This window comes from Meles meles, chromosome 12 (assembly GCF_922984935.1).
Source record: "Meles meles chromosome 12, mMelMel3.1 paternal haplotype, whole genome shotgun sequence".
In the NCBI taxonomy this organism is placed as follows: domain Eukaryota; kingdom Metazoa; phylum Chordata; class Mammalia; order Carnivora; family Mustelidae; genus Meles; species Meles meles.
This window is the reverse complement of record NC_060077.1, coordinates 87,421,622-87,448,395: the sequence shown is the minus strand read 5'-3', so window position 1 is coordinate 87,448,395 and position 26,774 is coordinate 87,421,622. Positions and strand designations below refer to the sequence as shown.

At 41.3% G+C, this 26,774-nt stretch overlaps 2 protein-coding genes across 2 annotated transcripts in view; one reads left to right on the top strand and one right to left on the bottom strand.

Annotated features, from left to right (window-relative positions):
• CCDC102B (coiled-coil domain containing 102B) overlaps positions 1-13,331 on the bottom strand; it is a 211,368-nt gene extending 198,037 nt beyond the window's left edge. Inside the window, exons 1-2 of the mRNA XM_046024324.1 lie at positions 13,066-13,331; positions 10,127-10,272 (exon numbers count right to left, since the gene is read on the bottom strand). The gene's annotated coding sequence lies outside the window, so the exon portion shown is untranslated. The remainder of the gene's footprint in view (positions 1-10,126; positions 10,273-13,065) is intronic.
• An 18-nt stretch (positions 13,332-13,349) lies between these two features.
• Positions 13,350-26,774, top strand: part of TMX3 (thioredoxin related transmembrane protein 3) — a 43,910-nt gene continuing 30,485 nt past the window's right edge. Inside the window, exons 1-4 of the mRNA XM_046024322.1 lie at positions 13,350-13,581; positions 14,620-14,674; positions 21,755-21,794; positions 22,993-23,116. Of these exons, the coding sequence (XP_045880278.1) occupies positions 13,536-13,581; positions 14,620-14,674; positions 21,755-21,794; positions 22,993-23,116 (265 nt within the window). The 5' untranslated portion in view covers positions 13,350-13,535. The remainder of the gene's footprint in view (positions 13,582-14,619; positions 14,675-21,754; positions 21,795-22,992; positions 23,117-26,774) is intronic.

Genomic DNA, 26,774 nt, shown 5'->3' with positions numbered 1-26,774 from the left:
GGTCCACCCTAGAAAGACTTAAAATACACAAGGTATTCCCACAGAAGCCTCATAGCCTAGTATACTCAAACTGGCCCACATAAAAAAGATTCAAGATTCCTCCCCTGAAGCAGTATATTTTATCAAAATCAACTCTTCCACTCTCTGAACTTGAACAGTTGAGTAAATGAATATATATCAAAATGGAGAAAGTTCCTTAGAGGAATAAAATATTAAAGTCAAGGATTGAGAAATTATTTGAAAGAAAAATAACAAGAAATATTTAGTAGACACTAAAATTTAAATCTGGAAAACTATAAATTCTCCTTGGGTGAGATCTAATCACAGGTTTATTTTAAAAAAATGTTTCCTCCCAAAAAAGAATGGACTACACAGATTCATTTAATTTTCTGAACTTCTGCTAATGTGGAAATGGTATTCAGGTATTTCAGAATCTTAAAAACAATTTTCTATTTGAAGAGTTTCCCTCCAAATGAATTTGACAACTGATACAGACCTGAACTGAACTTGCTATGTAGCATATTACACAACAGTTAGATATGTCCACATATCATTGACCTTGAACAATGCAGGGGTTAGGGATACCAACCCCCATGCAGTCAAAAATCTGCATATAACTTCTGACTACCCAAAACCTTAACTATTAATAACCTGTTGACCATAAGCCTTACCCATATATAAACAGTTGGTTAACATGCATTTTGTGTGTTATATTACATACTGTATTTTTATAATAAAGCTAGAAAAAAGAAAGTGTTATTAAGAAAATTATAAGGAAAACATTTACAGTATTGTGTTGCAGTTATTAAAAAAAATCCCTGTGTAAGTGTACCTGTGCAGTTCAAACACATGCTGTTCAAGGGTCAACTGTACACATATAATGTATACGTAATTATTAAGAAGACTGTTTCTCCCTCAGCCCACTGAACTGGCCTAGTGTCAACAGAGTCTCAGGGGGAAACAAACTAATATGTGAATGGGAAACCCAGACTATAGTTTCTAAAATTGATTTTCTGTGAAAAGGAGCCAGGGTTTTTTGGAAGGATAATGATTCCATGACTGGGGAAGGAAGGTGTAAGAGGTATAGAACTTCTTTATCAGAAGACAAGGCATCATTCCAAGTTTAGTGAAATCAGATCAAATAGACACAGGAACCAAATTATAGAGGTTTGATTATGACAATATGAGCATCAACCATAGAATACTGATTATAGTTAAAATATACTAAATCTATTAAATTTAGTTTAATGAGTCCTGAGTCCTTATACACAAAGATAAATATTACTTTAAATACACCAAAGAGAATCAGGAGATCGGAATATATTCCTACTGGATCTTATTAGTCAGTTCTTTTAGTACTGTTGACACACTTACATACTGATGAATGACCCAGATTCTAGCAGGTATTATATACATCATTTAGAAGACACCTTCTGACTCAGGAATGGCCTTATCTGTGTAACATCAAGTCAGATGAAGATCTATAACATCCATAATCAATCTGCTATCATTAAAATCAGTAAGATTTGCATGCTTTTAAGAATACAAATGAACTGGGGCACCTGGGTGGCCCAGTGGTTAAAACCTCTGCCTTCGGCTCAGGTCATAATCCCAGTGTCCTGGGATCGAAAACCCGGCATAGGGCTCTCTGCTCAGCACGGAGCCTGCTTCCCTTCCTCTTTCTCTGCCTGCCTCTCTGCCTACTTGTGATCTCTGTCTGTCAAATAAATAAATAATCTTTTAAAAAAAGAATACGAATGAACTAAGATTGCATTAATGTTTTAAAGTCTTTAAAATTCAGGGTAAAAGATATTTACAGATATAAATGTTTGATTCAGCTGCTTATCCTAGGTGAAGCTGCAGACTTCTATAAGAAGAGAGAATTATCACTTGAGTAACTCCTGTGCTAAAAATTATGAAAAAAAATTGGCATAATAATTAAAAATAAAATTCAAGTGTTTTTTCAGTCACAGACAAGAATCTAAGTTATTCTCTGGGGATAACCCTCTAGAGGTGAGTAACCTAATTAAGTGGAGTATTAACTGACTGCCATAATTAGGTTAGCACATTTTAACCCGAGGGAAACTTAGAAGTAAATATAGATACATTTATGAAAAAGAAAACAGAGCATTAATATTTTTTGTATTCCTATATTTGTAATAGGTAAGAACATCTGACCTATTATAATGGTAGCCTGGAATCTAATCCTAAATATGTCATTCAAGGAATTAATTTAGATGAAATCTCACATTTATACATACTATTAGAACGTCCAAGAAAAACTTAGGTGGATGGCATTCATAAGTATAAATTTTCCTCAGATTAACAGCATCTGAGACTTCCCAATGTTTCACAACCACACACAAAATGAAAGTCAAATGGTCTAGTGAGGTCTTATTTTGAATTTCACACAATTTAATGAAGTATAGCATCTTTGTATATTCATATTTGTATTTTCTCTTCTGTAAAATGTCTGAAGACTATGTTTTACTTATTGTTATGTTATGTGCTTTACATTTTTTCTCATTTTTAAAATATTACTCTTTCTGTTGTGTATGTTGCTCGTAACAGATCCAGCTCTCTATGGCATTTCTCAACAAATCAATCAATCCTTTCCTTTTGATCAGTAAGTTTTGTGTTAAGAATTTTTTTTCTACACCAAAGTATTGAAGATATTCTCCTATATTTATTTTGCCTAGTCATTTGTCTTCTTTCTCGCTGGAACTGATTTTTGTCAGTGGTGTAAGACTTGGATCCAAATCAATTGCTTCATCTTTATGAATACTGTCTCAGTGCAATATATTGTCTTCTCCAGTGTGACCTCTGTCACATGCCAAGTTTTCATTTACGCATGAGTCTGCCTCTGAGCTGCCCATTTGAATTCATTGTTCAATACGCCTATCCCTTAGACAATACCATAACATCCTCATTATTATGGCTTTAAGTTTTGATGTCCAGCAGAATAGATTTCTCATCTTATTCTTTCTCTGTATGAATGTTTGGATATACTTGGGTATTTGCTCTTCTATATGAATTTTTATTAGCATGTCAAACTTCTTAGGATTTCTAATAACATGTCTTTGAGTCCAAAAGCAATGTAGGAGGTGAGATATCTTTGTGATACAGAGTTTTCTATCCCTTAAAAGTGTTTTCTCTCATTTATTCTTCACCATAAATGACTCTTAATCTCACAAAACAAACTGGGGGTTGCTGGGGGGAGGTGGGATTGGGAGAGGGGGAGGGGGCTATGGACATTGGGGAGGGTAAGTGCTATCGTGAGTGCTGTGAAGTGTGTAAACCTGGCGATTCACAGACCTGTACCCCTGGGGATAAAAATACATTATATGTTTATTTAAAAAAAAAAAAATTTGGAAGGGGAGGCGAACCATAAGAGACTATGGACTCTGAAAAACAACCTGAGGGTTTTGAAGGGTCAGGGGTGGGAGGTTGGGGGAACAGGTGGTGGGTAATGGGGAGGGCACGTTTTGCATGGAGCACTGGGTGTTGTGCAAAAAGAATGAATACTGTTACGCTGAAAAAATAAATAAAATGGAAAAAAAAAAAGTGTTTTCTCTATGTATTGGTGTCTTTTTCAGACGAATTAAGTAATGTTTACAATGCATATGGTTGTCACATATCCTTAGTTTATTAGAAGGGATATTAGTTTATTATAAGTTTATTAGATAGTTTATTAGAAGAGATATTTTGTTATTAATATTAATGACCTTTTTTTTGTTTTGTTTTGTTTTTTAATTTTTTTTTTCAGTGTTCCAAGATTCATTGTTTATGCACACCCAGTGTTCCATGCCATACGTGCCCTCCTTAATACCCACCACCAGGCTCACCTGTTTTTAAAGCGTGTGTTTTCTCTGGAACACCTGTATGGCTCAGTAGATGAAGCATCCGAGTGTTGGTTTTGGCTCAGGTCATGATCTCAGGGTTGTGATATTAAACCCCGTGTCAAGCTCTGAGCTCAGTATGAAGTGGGCTTGAGATTCTCTCCCTTTCCCACCCCCTCTGCCTCTCTGTCCACTCATGCGCATGTTCTCTCTCTCTCGAACAAATTAATAAAATCTTTAAAAAGATAAAATAAAATCAAGTATACTTTTTCTATTGTTCTTTTAAAGAAATGTATTTGCATTTTGTATAATGTTCTTATACCTACACACTTTGGTAAGTCGTTACTAGTGCTAATAATTTACATGAATTTTTTAAATTTTTCAATATAAATAGTCTTATCTATGATTAATCACGGCTTCCTTTTCTTGCCATCCTTCTGCTATCCCTCTTTCTTCATTATTTTACTACCCACGCCATGATTTTCAGTGCAATACTTAATAGGTATGTTAATAAATTTTTCATCTGATTCCTAATATTAAAGGAAATCCTTCCTTTTTTATAACCCTTAACAATGTTTGATATCGAGGCACCTGAGTGGTACAACTGGTTAAGCCTCTGACTCTTGATTTCAGCTCGGATTGTGATCTCAGGGTAGTGAAGTCCAACATCAGGTTTTGCACTTGGCGTGGAGTCTGCTTGAGTTTCTCTTTCCCTCTCCCCTCCATACTTTCTCTCTCTCTCTCATAAATAAATAAATATATCTTCAAAAGGAAACAACTATGTTTGATCTAAGTTATTGATCTTTATTACGTATCCTAGTATTTCCTAACTCTTTGAGCATAGAAAAGCCCATAGAAGTTGATCATGTTTTTAAGACCCTTTGATGTAAACTAATGCGGCTGCTCAAGGCAGGAGGCAAGAGAGGTTGGTCTGCCTACTCCAAGCCACACCGACTGGACCTAAGGCCCGGGGGATAACACAGTAGCACGGCTGCAACATAGCGTTGGTGCAACTGGTACACAGCTGTATCTTGACCTTAAGACTGTAACTAGGAGGACCAAACTGGCTGAATAGTTTTGCTTCTGTTGTTCAACCCTCAGGTAGTAGTAGCAAGCAAGTATACAGAGCCAAATCACGAACATGTCTCATGCCCGTACATTCCATTCCAGTCCTCTTGAAGGAATAAGGAAAGCATGCTATGTGCAGGTCCTTCTCTCTTGGGAATACTCCCCAGAAACAACGGCAAATGTTGCCTTTCCTGTTGTGAACACCACTAAAGACTGGAGCTTCAGCTGAGATCAATGGTATCAGCCTATCTTCATGGCTGGAATTCCAGTATGTCCTTACATGGCCCCACTTAGCCACTTTAAGAGATAGAACTGAAGCAAATATCAATTTGATTCCAGTCACGTACAGAAACTAGGAGTCCTTTGAGAAATGTGAGTTGGTTCTACTTTGATTTGCACTCAGAATTGCCACAGTGATTTCCACAGAGTGGCACCTGACTGACACAGGGGTCTCTTTACCATCCAGTTACCTATGGCCCACTAAAGACCAAATTACAAGTCATAAACAACAGTCCAAGTGCCATATGCACCCAACTGTAGGAATATGTCATTTGTGAGGAACAGGACCTGTAACTCGGTCCACTGGGCTGCTAACTTGCTTTAGCTTCCTTCCACGAAGAGTTTACTAGCTGCTGAGCACAGAACTACTGCTTTCCCCATGGAGCCATGACACACCATTCTGGAACTGCCATCTGTGAATCAGGTCAGTTCCTATATGTCCTTGAGAAATTGGTGGAAGTTGAGATGCATCAGTAATAACAATAGGCAAGTCTTCAGTTAGCTTTTCAGTGGCCCTAGCGGAAAATAGGCTACTTGCTCGTGAATATGTTGAGTCCCACTGTACTCCATGGCGGAATGCCTCTATAGTATTTTGATTTTATGATGGAACTTCTTTTGACTTTCTCTCCTTGTTGGAATGCTTTTTGGGTAATTCAGGAGTTGATACAATGTTGTCCTTCACTTAATGGGGCTGTCTTAGTAAATGCCCAACAACTAGCTAGTAACTGTCTTTCAAAGAAATATACCAGAGAGTAGTATCAGATAAATTGTCACTGTTAACTATGATTATGGGATTTTGCCAAAGACGTGAGTCAGCATGAAAGCAGGTGGTTGACATTTTGAGTATCATTTCAGCATTAACACCTACTTGGGTCAGCTGAGGCTATTATAACAAAATACCATAGAGTGGATGGCTTAAACAACAGACATTAATTTCTCACAATTATGTAAGCTTGAAGTCTGAGATCAGGGTGACAGCATGGCTGGGATCTTCCTGGCTTACAGACAGCTGCCTTCTTTCTGTGTTCATACATGCATCAGAAGAGAGAGCTCTTAGATCTCTTTCGCTTTTTATATGGGCACTAATCCCATCCCCCATGACCTCATTTAAATCCAATTACATTCCAAAGGCCCCATCTCCAAACACCATCAAACTAGGAGTTAGGGCTTCAACATTTGAATTTGCAGGGGTCAGGGGTGTGGTGTGTGTGGTGGTGCACAATTTCATAGCAGTAACTTAAGTTCCAAACAGGATAGCTTGGGTTACAGCATCTCTCCTTCCAAGGTGTTCAGGATTCCAATCAAATATGAACTTTTCCTAGGTGATTTCAATGGATTGAACCCATCAGTCTCCTTAAATGGGGGATATGATCTTTCCAAAAGCCAAATAAGCCAATTAGCTGTTAGGACGCTTGTTTAGTCTAGAGGGCAGGGAGCAAGAACATTCTATTATTCGTGGTCTGCAGTGTAACACAAGACGCTCTAGTCCATGCAATCATCCCAAACTTTATAGTCCATACAAGATCCTGGATCTTTTACAGGGTGACTTGATTCATCCTTGATCAATCATATGACTTATGATTACAAGGAAGTTGTTATTATCTTGATTCTCAGTTTCAGAAAATACTCATGATATCATCAATAAAGCTCAATGGAACACCGTAGGGTTGTAATACACTAGATCTGCCTCAGCGGATTGTGAGAGCACACAGGGGAGTTCAAACATCCTGGAAGGAAATGTATATTGGAAACCATTCCCCACAAACACACATTGCTGTTGATGTTCTCCCGCAAGTAATATTGAAGAAAAAGCATTTGCCAGGTCAACTACAGAGAACTGCACAGTTACTTTTTCTCCACCAACACTTGTTTCTTATGTTTTTGATTTGAGCCATTCTGACAAGTGTGAGGTAGTATCTTGAGGTTTTGATTTGCATTTCTGTGATGAATGACATTGAGCATCTTTTCCTATGTATGTGGGCCATCTGTAGGTCTTCTTCGGAGAAATATCTGTTAATGTATTGAGCCCCACGTGAGGCTGCGTACTGAGTGGGGAGCCTGCTTCTCCCTCTGCTTGTGTTCTCTCTCTGTCTCTCTCCCTCTCTCAAATAAATAAATAAAATCTTTTTTAAAAGAAAGAGGGGAAACTGGTGAAGTGTCCACTAAAACCCTGGCAGACTTTTAAAAGAATCCAATAAAACACAACTACCTCTCTTGATGTCTCCTGCTTATTTAATTGGATTATTTGTGGGATTTTGGTGTTGAGTTGCAGAAGTTCTTTATTCCTATCCTTTTCTCGCCTCGACTTCCTTTCCTTTGTAAAACTTTAACCTTTGTAATTAACCTGAAGTCTCCTCGGAAGAAGCTGGGACAGGAAATCCAAAAACTGCCTCTTTTACCTCCTCTGAGGTCTAAGACCAGTGCCACACATGGTGTCCACGGTGGTAGGGCTCCTTCTATCATAGTGAGTGAGGGACATCCCTTGTGGGGCTGATTTCAGTGTCCTATAGCCTGTCCAGCACAGCACAGCATTTCCAGTTTGAATAGATACCCAGAGGACTTACTATTCTCTAGTAGCTCCCTGCCTTAATCCATTCAAATCAGCAAAGACTTTTCCTGGAACTCTCCCCAGGAAGATGGCAGCCAGAGGAGGATCCAGGATGAGTACAAACCATCCTCTCCAGTATTCAGAACCAGAGTCACCGCCATTTGATCTAAAACTCTCAGTAACCATCTCAGCAAAGATCATCAGGACAATGCTTACGACAGGCTGACAGTCTGTAAGAGGCCTCCACTGTGTTACCGAAGAATCCCTTACTTGATTGCTTTCCTCCATCATCAACTGCCTTTTTTGAATTACCTTCTTAGTTGTAGTGGTTCTCACAGGCTTCGCCAACCCATCAGAAGTTATAGTGCCCACGTTCCTTTGGTTGGAGCTCTGTTTGCTAGTGAGAGAGGCTGAAGCTGACCCACAGGAGATGCTGGACTCACTTTAGCTCGTACTGAAAGCGGCAACTAGGAACTGATTTAGCCAACTGGCCATCAATTTGAACTTGCCCTCTAATTCTGCTAGCTCCTGGAATTCAGGTTGTCATTTCTGTTATGGAAAGTCTTACTCTCTGTAAGTTTGTGCTACTTTGAACCAAGAGCAGCTGGACAACCACCTCTGCATCAATGCTTCCTTCCCATCCTCTTTATCAGAATCCTTTCTTCTTTCTAAATAAAGCTTGAGCCATATTTTTAGCAAAGAATGAGTCAGAAGTCTTCCAAGCAATCCCATCTGTAATGACAACTGTACTAATACAGGGCTCATGTAAGAAAGCTGTTTGACCCCAAATAACAATACTTAAATCTATTACTCATTAGAGGAAATGGATACAACACAACAACAATGTTGATGTAAGAATTTGGATCATTGCCAAAGGCTGTCTGGCTGCACGAGTTGGTGCAGACCTGGTACAAGCTTCTGTCTTCTACTTTCTATAATGCTCATGACTGTAAGCACTTTCTCTCTCCTCTAAGGCCCTCCCCTCCCAACACATGCATAAGACACTTTGCAAAAAGACAGCCCAAGAGTCTCCCTGGGTTTTCTAATATTTTGCTGGTTAATATGCAAATTCCTGGTACAAAAGCAGCCTCAACAGCAGAGCCCTCTCTGAGGGGGCTCTCATCAAGACCAGATACAAGTCATCAATCTCACTCTTAGCAATAAACAATGTTGACGGGCTGTTTAAAACCACCATAAAACTCTTTGGGTCCAAGGTTACAAAAGCAACATTATTAGTGGTCGTGTGCTTGCGTGTTTCAGGTACTGCAAACAGAGGTTAATGCCAGAGGGAAACTTTTAGAGCAAAATAGCTCAGGTTGACTCCAGGACTGCTAGAAATTAACCTGAACAGAGCACTATGCTGGGGGGTTGTTCCCCTAGTCCTGGTTTACTATTATGATGGAAGGTTGATACGCATCAAATTCAAATTATTCTACTGCATTTATTTAAATGTAACATAAATTTCATCTTTTATCACGTACTGTGGAAAATTTACACAAAGTTTTCCCCCTAATGTTAATCCACACTTGGTTTTTCTGAGAAGAAAAAGCCTAATTTAACCTTTGTTTGGCACATTGCTAGATCTGGTTTGATAACATTTTATTTGGAATTTTTTGCATTTTTGTTCATGAATGAATTGACCTGTATAATTCCTTTCCCACAAATGCTTCCTCTGGTTTTGAAACCAAGTTTATACTAGCCTTAACGAACAGATTGAGGAGTGTTTTCTATTTTTTTTTTTTTTTAATTCTCTGGAAGAGTTTTTAACAGATTTTTTCATAAAAGCTAGCAACTTTTATGAGACACTTTCAAACTTTGATTTGATTTCCTTCATGGTTATCCTTTTACCCTTCTAGTTCTTGAATTGATCTTGGTAAATTTATATTTTCTTAACATTTTAAAAATAACTTTTTGTTTATAATTTCTTTGATTTTGTTTAATTTTTTTGTCTATACTGTATTAAAGTTGCTTATCTCTTTAATCCCTGATATCTGTATCTATGTCCATGCTTTGGTCCTAATATTAATGCAATTACACTGAAAAAACAAAAGGGCAACATAATCTTTTTATATTTCACGGTGTGGGTATTCTTCCCCTGTGCCTGGATGAAAATTCTAGCAACCCCATCTGTATAAAAGATCTAATTAAGTTGAAAACACAGCTCAATTATTTGCATACTCTGTCCTAGTATTAACAAAATTCTGAACTAGATTTACCTTCAAAAAAGTTTCCCATTCTCCTCCTGAGATTGTTTTAGGCTAGAAAGTTGCAGTGGGACTGGGGGTCTTGATTCACTTTCTTTTTGCCTTTCCGAGTCAGTGAACTGGGGCTTTATGCTTCAAGGATCAGTATATAGAAAGGGAACATGAGATGTGTACAGGCGTTCTCTTACCTGAAATGGTTCCCCTTGAATTGACTTCCCCTCCTCTGGGCCTGAAGGATGATTCAGCCTGGCTCTCGGAAGGTGGCCCTGATTTCTGGATGTTTTAGGTGTTTTCTCATTTCCTCTTTCTTTCTCATGTGCTCTTTCAAGATTCACTAAAACAAGAAATTTGTCTATTTTATTGCTTGCTTCAAAAACACCCTTTGGGACCTCTTTTGAGTCTACTATAACGTTTTCTTTTTCCCTCTCTGAGTGAGTTAACATATAAAGCATTTAGAACACCACCTAATATATAATATTAATGTATGTCTTAAATATATAAGTCTTAAAGTGGTTAACTCTTACAGCCTACTAGGAAGTAAACTGTACCAGGGTCCCTTTTGTTCATGCTATGTTCTCAGTGCAGTTTTTGGCAAATAAAGTGAACATCCCTGTGTATCTTTTGTGCCATTCTTCTTCTAAAGTCCTTTCATCTACTTCTTAAAGGAATAGTTAACTAATTTTCATTTTTTTCTTTCTAAAATAAAAAGATATTTACATCTGTAAATTTCTCTAAACAGATTTTGCTTCATCCTATAACTTTAATAGACATTTTTTTGGTTCACTTCTAAAAGCGTATTTTAATTTCTATTACTTTTTACAAAGATGTTATTTGGAAGTGTTTTTAAATTTCCAGATTTAGGGGATATTTTTATCTTTTATACATTTATAATCTTACTGTGGTGTGGTCAGAAAACACACTGATGGGGCACTTGGATGGCTCAATTGGTTAAGTGTCTGTCTTTGGCTTGGGTCATGATCCCAGGGATCTGGGATTAAGTCTCACACCAGGCACCTTGCTCAGCATGGAGCCTGCTTCTCCCTCTGCTTGTTGCTTCCCTGCTTGTTCTCTAACAAATAAAATCTTAAAACACACACACACACACACACACTGATAATACCACATTTTTTTCAATCTGTTGAAAATTACTTTATGATGTGCTAGGTCTGTAATTTTCTTCAATGTATGCTACATTATGTGTTCCCTGCTTATTTAATACAGAGTTTTATAAGTGTCCTCTTTGTTCTCAAACTTGTATTCTCAGGACTTCTGTAAACTCTTAAAAAGACAGTAAGAACTCCAGAGACCTTTCTTTAATGTGGGTTGTATCTAATATTTACCAAATTTTCAATTAAAACGGAGACTTTTTTTTTAAAGTATCATTTAATACTAATAATAAAACTATTACACGTCATCAAGGAAAAATAACTACTAAAAAAAAAACCTTGATTTTTATTTCTAGATCTTTTTTCACCTTAGGTATTTTACACAAAGCAATCTAAAAATGAATGGTACTTTCTGGATTTATTTTCCTTCAACACTAAATGAGATCTTCAGGGCAGAGCAACAGTATCACCTTGGGAACTTGTGAGAAATGCAAATCCAGACCTACTGGCCAGATTCTGAAAGGAGTACTCAGAAACTGTGTTTTATCAAATACTCCAGGTAAACGATGCTTAGTACAATTTGAAAGCACTTTTAAACACCATATAATGATCATCTTTCCGTTAAAAAAACTTATAGCTATATTTACTCTTAAACCTTCATCGTTACAGTATATATACAGAAAGTTCACAAACTGTAGGGGCAGAGCTCAATGCATTTTCACAAAGTGAACCAATCTGTGTAGTAGGGTTAGATCAAGAAAGAAAACATTACCTGTAACCCTGCCTTCCAACACTATTAATTTCCCTGATTTTAAACTTATGTACATAAAATCATACAGTTAATACCTTTCTTAAATTGGGAAGAACCCAGCATAACTCCAAGGGAAATTGGCTGATCAAACATTTGTAACATTAACCACAATGGGGTGACTGAAAGGGGGAGAAAAAGGGAGGGAAAGCATTCTAAAGCAGAAAGAGATCTGTGAGGCAGTGTTGGGTTAAAAAAAGAGCAGCTGTGGGGTCTCAAACTGTTTCAAATCGCAATTCCGTCATTTGGAGCTATTCAGTAAATTACCTTTTCTGAGCCCCTGGATCTAGGTAATTCCTACTTTGGGAACCTATAGGAGGATTAAATATTTATGCACATTAAACTCAAAATAGACTAGACACGCAATTAAAAAAAAAAAGTTTGAATCTGTTGAAGGCCCACAATGGATACTATGGTGTATGCATTAAATGGGTGAAATCTAGGGCTTGCTCTTAATCAGATCATAATTCAACCTTCTGGTCCTCAGGAATAGAGTTTTCCGAGATCTCTTCCTGTTGGAATTTTGAACCCACAATGACCTGGCCGACATCATAATCCATTTCTGTTCTCATAACACATGTTCAATAATTGACTTAATCTAAATCTTCTGATATTTTGGGTCCTGTAAAAATGTCACCTAAATCGGGCACCTGGGTGGCTCAGTGGGTTAAGCCTCTGCCTTCGACTCTGGTCATGATCCCAGGGTCCTGGGATCGGGCCCCATATCGGGCTCTCTACCCAGCAAGGAGCCTGCTTCCATTCCTCTCTCTCTCTCTCTGCCTGCCTCTCTGCCTACTTGTGATCTCTGTCTGTCAAATAAATAAATAAAATCTTAAAAAAAAAAAGTCACCTAAATCAGATGTGGTGCTTACAGCAGGAATCACCTTATAAAAACATATCACTTTTATAAATATTATGTGTTGTGTAGGTGAAGATAGCAGCAAATATTTTATAGTATTTACTCTTATCAAAAGGAATCAGAAAATAGGAACGAATCGTCAAAAACTTGAATTTTATAATCAACTTCACCTTTTCAGGTTCCAAGAGGAACAGTTTTTAAGGTAGGACTCCTTTAGTTGGCAAAAACGCACTAACAGAGCTTACTACCAGAGCAGAAATCTCATTTCGCAAACAGGGTCAAAGAAGATTCCAAAAAACACACGGAGCTTCACACATCCATAGTCTTCCTCTTTCTACACACGCTGACACCCACCTCTTCTCACGAATTTGATCGCTCGCTGCACAGAAGCTGCAAGCGAAAGACCCGCAGAACTAAACTTCAAACCGCGTTAGAGTTTATCTCACTTTGCTCTCTAAATTTAGCTGGCATGTAACTTCCCGGAAACGCCCCCCAACTCCACACGCCGCTCCGCCCCCGCAGGAAGGCGCCCCCTCGCTAGGTTCCCACGCTCCCGCAGGCAGCGGGAAGCACACAGACTTTGAAGACACGACTGCGCAAGCGCCCAAGTTCCACGCATGCGCCGCAGTTCTACGCATGCTCACAGGCGGAGGCCGGAGGGGTCCTGAGAGGGTGGCGGAGGCCGGCCTGCCCCGCCCCCGCCCTCTGCGCGGGGCTTCCCATTTGCGCGCCCCCGGGCAGCTTCCCTTTCCGGGAGGGCAAGGAGCGGCCGCCGGTTTTTTCTCCTTCTTTTCCGTGGTTTTTGCTGCTCTCCTGGAGCAAGCATGGCAGCTGGGAGACGCGGCGCCGGCCTGCGGTTCTGCGCCACAGGTAAGGGCCGCCCGGGGGCGATGAGAGTGGGGGCGATGGGACGGGCGCGCGCGTGGACCCTCTCCCGGGTGGGGTCGGGCCTGGACAGGTCTCCCGCCTGGTTTCACAGAGGCTCTGGGATCCTCCGAAATATACCCCGCTTCTGGGTCCTTCCCCTAACGCGGATGTGCCGGGACCAGTGCCAGAAAAGGATGCGCTTGTCTTCCATTTGATTCTTTGCTTAGTGTGGCAGGAAGTTTCAATAGCGCTGACTCCATTCATAGGCGTGAAGGCTCCACCAGCCTCGCTTGTGGCCAGACCTTGCTTTGGCTTTAGGTTCTGACTCTTGTCGTGTCCGAAGAATTTTTACCCACGGGGGGGGGGGGGGGGTATGGCCAGCGACAGATCATGATGGCCAAGGACAGGTCATGATCAGGTCGCCGGACCGTGCGGTGTGAGAAGTGATCAGAGTAGGTGGTGGCCTTTCTCAGCCTCCTCTTGCCAGCGTCGAATGCCCTGGTCCTCACTGTGGTGTGTTCACTTCCTCCGCAGCCTTTTGGTTCCCCCTGTGTGCTGGGCTGTGAGAACTGTTAGTGTTAAAGATGTCGCTCAGTTTTGCTTCTGCCTATGAAGTTGAAAAATAAATATGTAAATAAATTTAAACTTAGTGTTTTGAATTGCAGTTGGAGTTTATACAGAGGAGGAGATAATTACTGCTGGAGAATTAAAGAAGAATTATTTCTGTGTTTAAAAAAAAAGTTGGAATGGAAAAAGGGAAAAAAAATGATGAGAGTAAAATTATGTTGAAAGAGAACCTGTGTGTTTCAGATTTACTAGCCTAAACCTCGCGGGTCACAGCCTGGGTGCCTGCAGAGTGAATAGGAAAGCAATGGACTACATATGCTTAGGCATTGTTTGTGCCTTGGAATGGATCAGTGATGGATTTTATGGTAGACTGTAAAAAATAAAAAACATTTTATAGATGACTAAGCATGTAGTGTGAAACAGCAAATCAGTATTTATTGTAAACATTTTGTCCTTTTCCCCCCTTTTTTTCAGTTTTTTTACTTGATATGGCTTTCTGCAAAGGATTTGTAGAAGATTTAGATGAATCGTAAGTATATATGTATTTTAAATGGTATCATAACTCTTTTAAACTCTGAAGTTATCTAAATGTTTCCTTGAATCTGTTTTAATAATAGAAACCTTCGTGACTGGACTGGTGTTCATATGGCACTAATTTTGTTTCAGAAGTTGTCCTGAGTGCTATTAGATGTACAAAGTGGGGTTGTACTCAGTAGAGTTTACTGACGGTTCTCTGTTCTGTTTTATCATTCTTCATTATATTTGTTAGCTTTTCTGCTTATATCACAATTGAGCAGGTGCTGGAATTTAGTAACCATACTGTATGTTTGTTTTTATAGTACCATACCATTAATCAGAAAGTCTTGCTTATAGTAGGTAGGTGGGTGAGGAGTCCAGCTCCAGACAGACCATAATCCTATGTGTATCTTTTGGGCCTGATCGTAGGTAACTGCAAGGCTTTTCCTGGCAGGCCTTGGGGGGAAGCTGCTCTCCCCACACCAGACTTGGTGCACAGCTAGTGCACTGCAGTCTCTGGAGCGAGTTGTAATCATAGACCCAGGCCCCGAGGCTACCCAGGCTCACGTGCATATCTAACATGTCAAGTGGCCTCCTTTGGAGGCCTCCTTATTGGAGGCCTTACCTAGAGCACTCCTAGGCTTCTCTACCGAGACCTTCTTATCTAGGGGGTTGGCTGAGGCACTTTCTTTGCTTGCAGTACTTTTCCACTCCTGTGTCTTTCCCTCTTTCCTTCTCCTTCCATGGGTTCATAAAGAGGCAGAAGCCTTTGGTTCAGTGCTCCTCTGCAGTGAGGTGAATTCTGTCTATGCTGCAACCACCTGACCCCCGCCTGGTACTGTTCCACTCGAAAAATGGAACATTGAGGAACTGGTGCCTTTTTTTTTTTCCCCTTTTGGGTTATGTTATCACAGTAAGTGAATAAAGCCTTGACTATTACTTTCAGTTTGGCTTGTTGTCCTAATTAACTACCTCTGCACAACAAAATTGGTACAGTAGGCAGGGTGGTCATAGGAACACAGTGCTGTTCTGGAAGAGTCGAATTCCTGAGGATCCCAGGGAGCACTTTACTAGCCATGCTAATGGATATTGAGCGTGACAGCAGATTCTGAAGGGAACCATGGTGGGGTTTTTGTTTTTGTTTCGCTTTTGAGATTTTATTCATTCATGTGAGAGACAGAGCATGTGCAAGAGAGAGCATGAGTAGGGGTAGGGGCAGGGAGAGGAAAAAGCAGACACCCCACAGAACTGGGCTCCATCCCAGGACCCTAGGATCATGACCTGAGCTGAAGGCAGATGCTCAACGGTCTGAGCCACCCAGAAGCCCCCAAGGGAACCATTGCTAAGTTGGAGGTAATCTTATTAAACTTGGTATCTTGAGGGCTGTGTCACTATAGACTTCCTCCTTTAGAATGCCCTCATGGTGGTGACTTTCACCTGGGGGGTAAGGGGAAGGCAGAGAAGGAAGGAGTGTGTGGGCAGGCACAGATACCTAAGACCCTCTCTCTCTCAGCTGCATGCTGTGTGAACTTGACAGGTTTGGCCCACTCACAGAGGCTTTGGCCTCTGTGAGCCATCTTGGTGATCCCTTGGGTCTCCATGGAGAGACTAGGACACACTGGATAATCAGTCTGTTAGGCAGACTCAGATTTCTAGATGTCTATTTGCTATTCCTGCTTGTTACCAGACCCACGTAAGCTCCTCACTGCATCAGTTCATTCAGTCTGTGACACAGTCCAAGTCTTAAGTGAAAAACATCCAGACATGGAAGAAGCAGCCACCACTAAGCCAGCAACGATTGACCAGCACAGAGTGACATAAGCGTGGGAACTGAGCACCCTTTCATGGGCAACCCAGACGTTATCCTTTCTGGAAAAAAGTCTCTGGGCCTGTTTATTCAATAATGGGGTCTCAAAGGAGGAAAGTGATAGGCTCCTTACCGGGCCCCTCGTGGCCCGATGTTAAGTCTTGAGGGATCTGATAGGTGGTCCCACTAGGATCCGCATGGTGACAGCCCCTCTATCACCAATTGTGTCCCCACCAGATGAGTGGAAGAGCCCTAAACAACTACCCACACCTTGAATAGCTTTACGTTGAGGGCCCCCTATCCCCAGGGTGGGCTGGACATCCTGTGCAAAGGTCAGAGTTCATTGGGGAAGTGGGGGAGAAATGTACTTCTTGGGCCTTTGGGATATCCATGCACAAGTGAGTGGGATCTCTAATTCCCCTTCTACCAGGATGAGGAGGACACATAAAATGCCTCCCAGGTTTGAGTCTGTGATGACCTTTTTGCCTAGGCTTGGCTCAGGGTGAGTAGTATCAAGCCGCTCCTACTAAATGTGTTACTGGTATAGCTGTGTCGTCTCTGTGTACTCCCGGTCACCCTTGTCCCTACGTGCCAGTGGGAATTGCTATAATTAGCGCCATTTTAATGGACCATGTGGAAGACTGTAAATCTACTTGGTTGGTATCTCTTAGTCTTCCGAAAACAATATTGGCTGCCTGGTGAGTAAAGGAAACAGCCGTCCTGACTGCTGAGCTGAAGGAAGACAAAGTGTTCTGTGAGACCATTTCTCCATTCAGTATCCCCGTTTGGCCTTGGCACAGGGCCTTGGGGACCAGGAGACTGCTATTGCTGGTAGGTCCCTCACTACTCTGCACTTGTCGCTGGTGGTACCTGACGTCATGCAGAGGCTACTGGAGGTAGCTTGGTCTGTGGCAGTTAACATTGCAAATGCCTTTTCCAGTATCCCTCCCCAATGGGCTGATCAGGGTCAATTTCCTTCATGTGGAACGGATCCCAGCACATCTTTAATGTCCTTCTATAAGGCTCGTTAATTCCACATCGTGCGCTATCAGTGGGGAGGCCATGGTCTGGAAAAAGTCTTGCATCTGGAGGGAGCACTGGCTTTTTACTGTGTTGATGAGAACCTCCTTAGAGGGCACTGCCCAACCAGTACTGGATGCTATGTTGATTCACAAGTGACATTGTGGCTGGGCTTTTAACATAGGCAACATACAAGAACCTAATTCCTGGACCTGATCTGGGAAGCAGGGTAACATCCACCCCCGAGGAGACTGTTACCAAACTTTTGACCTTTTTTGACTCCCCCCCTCCCCCAGGCCAAAAAAAAGGAGGCCCGGGATTGGTGGGCCTATGTGGCTACTGATGCTGTCACACAGCCCTGTGGGGACCTTGATGGCACCCTTCCATCAGGTTACCAGAAGGGCTGCTGCTCTTGAGAGGGGCCCCAACCAACAGGATTCCCTGAAGGCCCTACGGCAGGCCACGAGGCCTCCCCCTTTCCTGACCTCCGATCCACAACTGCCATTTGAATTGCACATGTCAGCAAACTCTCAGGTCACTGATGAGAGCCTGTGGCAGGAGGACAGCCCTATAGGCCGGAATAGACCAGTCGTTGGCTGAAAGGTACACCCCCTTGAAGAGATGATTATTGGCTTTGGATGATTGCAGTAGGAGGCTCAGGAGCAGAACTTTCAGTCGCGTAGTCGCGTTGCTAAAAAGGCCCGCTCTGGGTCTCAAGTGAAGTGGAGAAGGAACTTACAGGAGCCCATCTGGAGTCTTGCAGCTCCATGAAGAGGTCTCGTGAGTGCCACTCCACCTTGGCAATAACACCAAAGGAGGCAGAGCCTCCTCTGGCCCAATGGGGACCCACACAGACTGCTAGGACCTGGTCACTAACGGCTCCTCTGGGTTAACTGATAGGAACTGGGTGTGGCTGCCATCCAACCTGAAGGAGACCTGCCCTTCATCAAGTATGGTGGAGAGCCCTACACCGTGGGCAGCTTCGTGCAGTGCGGGAGATCATCTGCCCCACTCCTGCACCTCCTGCTTACTGCTCCAGCCCCAGCAAACGAGTTCCGCTGTTGTCTCATGGGCTGTGGCTAATGGCTTGGCCATTTGGTTGTGTAGCCTATGAAACAGGGCCCCCTATGGAGATGAGACATCTGGATGGAGATCATCTGCTCCTCCTAAGTGTTTTTTCCTAAATGTTTTTATAACCTACAATTAAATTAGTTTCAGGTGTACAGCATAGTGACTCAGCAGTACCGCATGTAACAGTGCCCATCAAGAGAGTGTCTTGTAGCCTGTGTGGATGCTCACCAGAAAGGCCCCAATGCTGCAGGAGAGGTAACTGATAAGCATATCATGCTTTTAGCTCAGTATGGATTTTAGCTCAGTATGGAAACTGAGCTGTTCTCCACACCAAAGCAAGCAGTTGCCCAATCATTGGCCTCTGGAATCGCGAGAGGATGGCCCGTGGAAGGTCAGACAGCATCCTAAACCAGGCTAGCGGTACCTGGGCTGCCACTGTGGCGAGAAGACAAGAAGACAGCATGAAAAAGCCTTCTTCTGGTCAGACTTTGGTCAAGGCTAAGACTGCTGCCCCCAGACAGTTTCCTTCAAGTGAGCGGGCCAGGCATTCTTGGCAGATAGAACAGGTTGGGCTCCTTGTGCCATCCATCGTGTCCCAGTATCAGCTGACACGTTCTTTGAGTTTCATCTAGCCATTTGCATGCGTTCTGTGAACCGCAGCCACACTCTCCAGACCCCGCAAGACCACATTTTTTTCCTCTTCAGGTTCTCTGAAAACACTGCTTCTGATAACAGCCCTGGAATTTATGCTCAAGCTACCCAGCAGTTGGCCCGGTCCTGGGCGTACAATAGGCTCTCTGACCTCCATATCCCCCCTAATCCACAAGGCTGCTTGAGTGTTTTAATGAATATCTGAAGTATGGGCTTGACAAATGGGAGGGGACAAGATTCCCCAGCCTGGTCTACACATCTAGGCCTGGGTCTCAATGTAGCAGTTTCCCAGTCAGGTACTTTGTCCGGTTGTCTGTCCCCTTCCTTCAGTTTGACAGTTACTCACTCTACAGTCTCTCTTGGGGACCCTGTAAATGACTTCCATGCCAACTGCTTCCCCAAGACTCAGATCAGTGGGAGATGAGAATGGCTATTAAACATTAAGGACTGGGAGACTGTAACCTCCTGCATTCTCCCCCCCCGGGTGCAGAACATGAGTGTTTGCCTCAAGAACATTGACCATCACTGAGAGGTGTCTAGTTCAGCAACTTGCTCACGGTGGCTGTATTACTTTGCTTGAGTAGTTCCATTGTGTATACAACAAAACTTTTTATTAAGCGTGAGAGGAACAGAGGCAGAAGATCTGGGTTTACCAACCTGGGGGATTGACTGAGGGAGCTGTCCTTGCCCGTGGTGCAGGACAGACTATGTCACATCTGGACAGATGTGAGCGCCGTTAGACTGAAGAACTCAGCTACTGGACAGGTGTTCTCTTTGTCTTAACTGTAGGTTCAAGAATCTTCCCAAAATATCCCCATAAAGAACTTTTGTCATTCATTCAGTATAAATTAAATATAGGTCACTGTGCAAGGCACTAAAAGATGAAACAAGCATATTTATGGTTGGATAATATGTAAATACAATGTGTGGAAATTGATAAGAATCCTAAAGAGGATTAAAGGCAATATGGAGAGATTGTTTCTAGCTGTGATGAATTCAGGAAGGCATTATGGAGTAAGAAATGCTTTTAGCTGGATAGGATGTGAACACAAAAAATATATAAAGTCAGATAAACACTGTGAATTTGGATGTGATAAATACCGTGGGTTGATTGGAAATCATGGGATGCTTATATTTGAGTGGAGCCAGCACATGAGAACGCGTAGCAACATATACGTCTTTTTGTAGGTGACGGAAGGGTACCTAAAAAGTGTCAAATAAGAGTAACACGATCAGATGGTCACAACTGTTTTAGGAGAACTCTCTAACTGCAGGCTCTTGTGTCTTGGGGGTCCCCCAAATCACCCCCAGGCTTCGTTATTGACCAGGAGCACTCAGGGGACTCAGCCTATTGTGGAAGTCACAGTTACGGTTTATTGCCGTGAAGGGGCACAAAGCAAAACCAACAAAGGGAAAAGCCATTGTGGGGTAAATTCCAGAGGAAACCAGGAACAAGTTCCAAGAGTCCTCTCCTAGTAGAGTCGCATAGAATGTGCTTAATTCCTCCATTAGGAGCTGTGACCACATGTGTGAAATGTTCTCTACCAAGGAAGCTCATTAGAGACTCAGTGCTTAGGGAGTCTTATGGGGGGTGGTCACGTAAGGACCCTCCTGGCTAGTCTGTACCAAAATTTCAGACTCTTGGTAGGAAAGCAGATGTTCATCATAAAACTACTCTGTTTGCACAGCGTTGGAACAATGAGCTATCTTATCAGGAAATGGTGGAAATCCTCCTGAAATTCAAGTTCCCGAATGCCAGCCAAGGGCCAGTCTTAGAAGCAGACCTTCTTAAGGACAGCAGTCTCAGTTTAGCTAGGCTCGCTGTAATGCATAAGAGTAAATGGAGTAGAGGGGCCAGGAGCTGAGGCTTGTATCTGAGTTTCTACCAAGTCCCACTTAGTTTTGTTTTTAATTTACGTTTTAAGATTTTATTTGAGAGGGAGAGTGAGCATGAGTAGGGGGAGCTGCAGGGGGAGAGGGAGAAGCAGACTCCCCCACCAAACAGGAAGCTTGACGCGGGGCTCGATCGCAGGACTGTGGGATCAGGACCTGAGCCTAAGGCAGATGCTTAACAGACTGAGCCACCCAGGTGCTCCAATTTGTTGTTGTTGTTATTGTTAACTATTTTGTACTCCTGATTACTTTATCAGTTCTGTGCTTTTTAAAAGATGTGTAATAGGGGCGCCTGGGTGGCTCAGATGGTTAAGCATCTGCCTTTGGCTCAGGTCATGGTCCCAGTCGAGCCCCACATCAAGTTCCCTGCTCAGCGGGGAGCCTGCCTCTCCCTCTCCTTGTACTGTTCCCCTTGCTTGTGCTCTCTCACTCTCTCTCACTCTCTCTGTCAAATAAATAAAATCTTAAAAAACAATTGAAATAAAAGGTGATTAATGGATAAGATTTAGAGGTCACTTAGTAAAAATTTTACATAAAAACTTGAAAGAATTTGTTTTATGCTCCAGTATTTATCAGTTTATCAGCCCCGTGTATTGTAAAGTACAAACAAACATGCATTCGGAGCTTTATTTTCTCATGTTTGTTTTTTAGGTTTAAAGATAATCGGAAAGATGACATTTGGCTTGTAGATGTGAGTATGTAAATTTTTGTACTAATTACCCCTGCCATTTTAAGTATGATTTTCTATTCTCTTCCACATAGATAGGGTAATATATAGTTAGTGTTTATGTATATTATCCAGTTTTTGTCACAAAATATTATGTAGATTATTATATTAAAATGAACATCAGAGCCTTAAGGTTCCTGGTAAGGGAACCTGTTTTTGCTGAAATTCCGAAGAAGTTGACACATGAATATTTCTGAGGGAGATTGCGGTATGATTTTACTACAAAATACTCTTCTTTTTTCCTATTATGCAAGAAATTGTTTAGATTATTATCACTTGATAGTAAAAATCTTACTTTCATCATAATGGGGAACAAAATCAGATTTTCATCTTACTTTTTTCACTTTCAAGTTTAGAATGTATTTAAACCTCATTTTGTTTGGGATTTTAACTTGGCCCAGTAAAAATGTAGTAGAGTGGCAGCAAAAGAGAGAGAATCAGAACAGCAAAGTTGACAGTTGCTGAAGCCAAGCGATGGGGCATGAGAGTCCATTGTTTAATTTTTCCTCTCTTCTTTTGTGCATGTTTGAACATTTCTGTAATGTTGAAAGTAGGTAAATCTTACTTCATGAAAGGACAAGACGCGGTTTGTTACACCATTTAACTGGAGGAACCTGTTTTTACCTCAGCCCTCTGGTGATCCTGAAGAAAGGGGAACTGTGATTTTAGATTAATCAACCTCGTCCCTTTGCCAAGCCAGTCATCTTAGTGATTTCCCATCCCTTGCTCGGAGTTACACTTAAAGTAGCAGAGGTACCTATGATGTTGGGATTTTCGTAACAGAAATAGACCAGCGTGCGTCGTGAACACTTAAGGGAGGTGTGTGTGATGTATGTGTATTCGTCTCATATATGACACAGACTGGCTTTGGACAAAGATGTTTTTACTGTAAATGATCTGTTTTAAATAGGAATAAGTAGTCGTTTTAAATGAACTTAAGGTAATATCAATGTTGAGGTATATGCTAGGCATTAAACTAATTAGATTCGTGTGTATGTTTTGCCTTTTATTACGTGACTACTTTAGAAATTATATTTAGACTTTTTGTCTAAAATGAACTCTTCATCAGATCACTTAGTCAAAGAGATTCTTTAAAAATTAAAATTGATACACACAGTAGCACAACATTTCAGTGGTTGTCTTTTCTTTTTCCCCCAACAAGTTTTATGCACCATGGTGTGGCCATTGTAAAAAACTGGAACCGATTTGGAATGAAGTTGGTCTTGAGATGAAAAATATTGGTTCTCCAGTTAAAGTTGGAAAGATGGATGCTACCTCCTATTCCGGTAAGCATTTACTCAGTTTATTATTTTACGTTCTCACAGTGAAAAGGTGTACTGAACATGAAGCAGTATTCCAGGTAGGAGGAAGAAATACTTTTTGCTCAGGTAAATTAAGGTTATCTTAATAATTAAAGATTGTATATTTTATGAGTCAAGTGATTTAGCCATCAAATGTGTAATATGTAGTGTATATGTAGTGTATATATGTAATATGTAGTGTATATTACTCTTCTGCCTGATATGTACGTATGAGCCACTGTTTCTACTTTGAGCCCCCTTGAGAGACTCTGTTTACCTGAGGCAGCTACAGAAATTTGAGTGTCGGGGCACCTGGGTGGCTCAGTGGGTTAAACCTCTGCCTTCAGCTCTGCGCATGATCTCAGTGTCCTGGGATCGAGCCCCGCATCAGGCTCTCTGCTCAGCAGGAGCCTGCTTTCCCTTCCTCTCTCTCTACCTGCCTCTACCTGCCTCTCTGCCTATTTGTGCTCTGTCTCTCTCTGTTAAATAAATAAATCTGTTTAAAAAAACGGAAATTTGAGTGTCAATCTGTGGATGTTGCTGTGTGAATTCAGAAGGAGAGTTGTCTGAGTAGCCAGAGATGATGTGGGAGAGGAGGAGATAGACCTATAAGATGAGATGGGGTAGAGGAAATACAAGGGAGAATCAGGAAAGTATTCACATTAGAGAGAATATTACAGCAAAATCTTAACAGTTGAAAATGAGCTTAATAAGTTTGTATGAGAGAATAGGATGTCCTAAAGCGGAGGTTGGCAAACGACCTGTGCATAGAATCTGGCCCACTGCCCATTTTTGTAAGAGAGACTGTGTTGGAACAGAGTCGCACTCATTTGTTTTCTGTTGTCCTTGCCTATTTTCGTGTTCCACTGGAGGAGTTGAGGAGTTTCAACAGAGACTCTGCCCCACAGTGCCTAAGATATTTGTTATCTGACCTTTTACAGACAAGTTCACCAATGCCTATCTTAAAGGATTTGAGAAAAGAAGAATTTAAGTTTAGAGAAGTATGAAGTATCATAGAAATTTGGAAAGAGCATGGCTTCAGAAAGCAGACCTGAATTCAAATCCTGCTTCTGCCTGCTACTTTTGCCATGTAAAATGGGGAGAGTTTCTTAACATCTCTAAGCTTTGATGTCTACACTGGTAAATATTTAATTGTCATGTGTCTTTCATTGGTTTTTTTGAGATTAAATGGTGTAGCACATATCAGGTCCTTTATAGTATTCAATACATGTAGGTTCCCTTTTCCTTTAATCAGAGAAGAAGGTGGAATTATGTAATGCACATTTCTTTTTAGGAAATCAGGATTATACTCAGGATACAGCTTTGGAAAAGGACAGCCCTATTTTTTTTGTTTGTTTTTTAAAGGTTTATTTATATGTCAGAGAGACAGAGGGAGATTGCACCCACAAGCATGGGGAGCAGCAGGCAGAAGTAGAAGCAGGCTTCCTGCTGAGCAAGGAGCCCACTGCAGGACTCGATCCCAGGACCCTGGGATCATGACCTGAGCCAAAGGCAGATGTTTAACAGACAGAGCCACCCAGGCTCCCAGGACAGGCTTATGTTTTAATCCCATATCTCCCTTGTGCTACTTCTGGGTCTTTTGGGAAGGCCTTAACCTTTCAGTTTTAGTTTCTGTGTCTGTAAGTGGGAGAGTACTAATCCTGAAGGTTGGGAGGATTGTATTAGCATTTTGCATACAAAATTCCTTGCAGAGTGCCTAGCGCACATAAATGACGTATGAGACCAGATTTTAGGGGTCTGTAACGTCATGGTGTTAAAGATTTTATCAGTTGTCAATTGAGAGGTAATGGGCATTTTTGAGAAACAGTTGATTTGGTAAAAATGTTTCTGGCAGCAACATGTACAGTACAAAAGAAAAGCATTTAGTCAAGAAAATCATATAAGTCCATTTTTGTATGCATCTTGGTGCTCTACAAAAGGATGCTGGAAGCCTAGCCTTAGTAACGACAGTGGAGTGAAAGGGGACACAGTGATCCTCACAGACATCTTCAAGGATGGAATCACAGGTGGGAGAGTCTGGCTCTGTCCTATAAAGAAGAGCAGTCAAAAGTAGTAGGACACGATTCTTAGCATAGTTGCTGAACTGCACTATTGCTGGTTATATGGAAAAGAATAATTCATTTTCTGTGTTTCCATGTTAGCAGCTGCTGTGAATTTATGGGATTTGGCTTACTGAGGTTCGGGAACAGGGAACTAGAGAGCAGTTAGATGTGAGGGATGGAATTATAGTCAAACAAACAAGTTGTTAAAACTTTAAGAGGAGACCAGAGCGATAGCAGGAATTACTATAGACAGAGACTGATTTCTAGAATTAAGCTTTTTAATGGTGTTTGAGGAATTACTGGTTTCACCCATTGCTCCTGAAAGTAAGTTCTTGTGTCTAGGCTGTCTTGTGTCCGTCAGTCTTGTTTGATTAGAGCTGTGTGTGCCGATCTTCGTTCCACTGCCGTAGTCACTCAAGTGTGTTTCCTAATTAGCGTGTTAGTCTCTAGAGATTAAAGGAAGACTAAAACAAATCCTTCTGGTCCAGGAAATGCTTAGTCTAATAGAAGGAAAAATACTAACAGACCAACAGGTGGAATAAAGTCTCAAACATAACGAATTCTTGTGATCATTTGAATCATTTAACAAAATCATAAAGTAGAATAATGTATAAAGGAGCATGGGTATATAAAGACATAATCAATGAAAAAGTAGTACCCTCAAATCCAGAAAACCTTAATGATAACTACTTGGGTGATGCTACAGTGCTAATAACTGTTTACACTTAGGCTTTTTGTAGAACCTACTTCATTAGCTTACTCTTCAGTATGCGCCTGTGTGTGTCGCTATGAAGTGACACTGTGTTTAGGGCAAAAATAGCTAAGACTTTTAGGAGCTTAGAAAAGGAAATGTTTTAAATGCTGTGATTCAAGTACAATGTTCTTACAGCTGTTAAGACTTCATATATGGTTTGTGGCGTTTAAGTACTTTACGATGAGACTTTTTTCATCCCGTTATTCATAATCTATTAAGAGGTTTAAATTTTTGCCTCTGATATGTGACTATTACAGATCTGTTCATTTAGCATCGTGTTATGTATTACGTTGAGTTAATAGGGGGAAGAAACATCTGTAGAGCATGCAGAGCACATTATCTCAAGCAAGCCGTCCAGCTTTGAGAAAAGGGAAGGGGAGCTGGTATATGAGCGTGATCTCTGCCAAGACTGTGATGGGTGTTTCCTATACTTTATGTCCTTTACTCCTTGGATGTCCTATACTCCTTGCAATGCTGAACCCTCCACCGCTTTCCCATGGTAATGCTTGCTTGTAAATCCTTGTGACTACTTGCATCATACAAACGTAACCTATTCACAAGTCATTGTAGAGTCAATATTCACTCAGTGGGTATTTCAAAAACCCTTAACTGTATGCCAGGATGTACCAGGCACATTCTAGGCATCAGTGATGCATCAGTGACCAAAACAGAAAACAGTCTCTCCTCTCACGGAGATGGTATTCCAGAGGGGAGAGACAGTAACAAACATAAGTAAATTGTTACATTACTTAATGTTTGATGTCAGCGATGGATGCATTTTCTACTTTACTGTAGAATCAAGATGTTTTATGTGCTCATGGAGAAA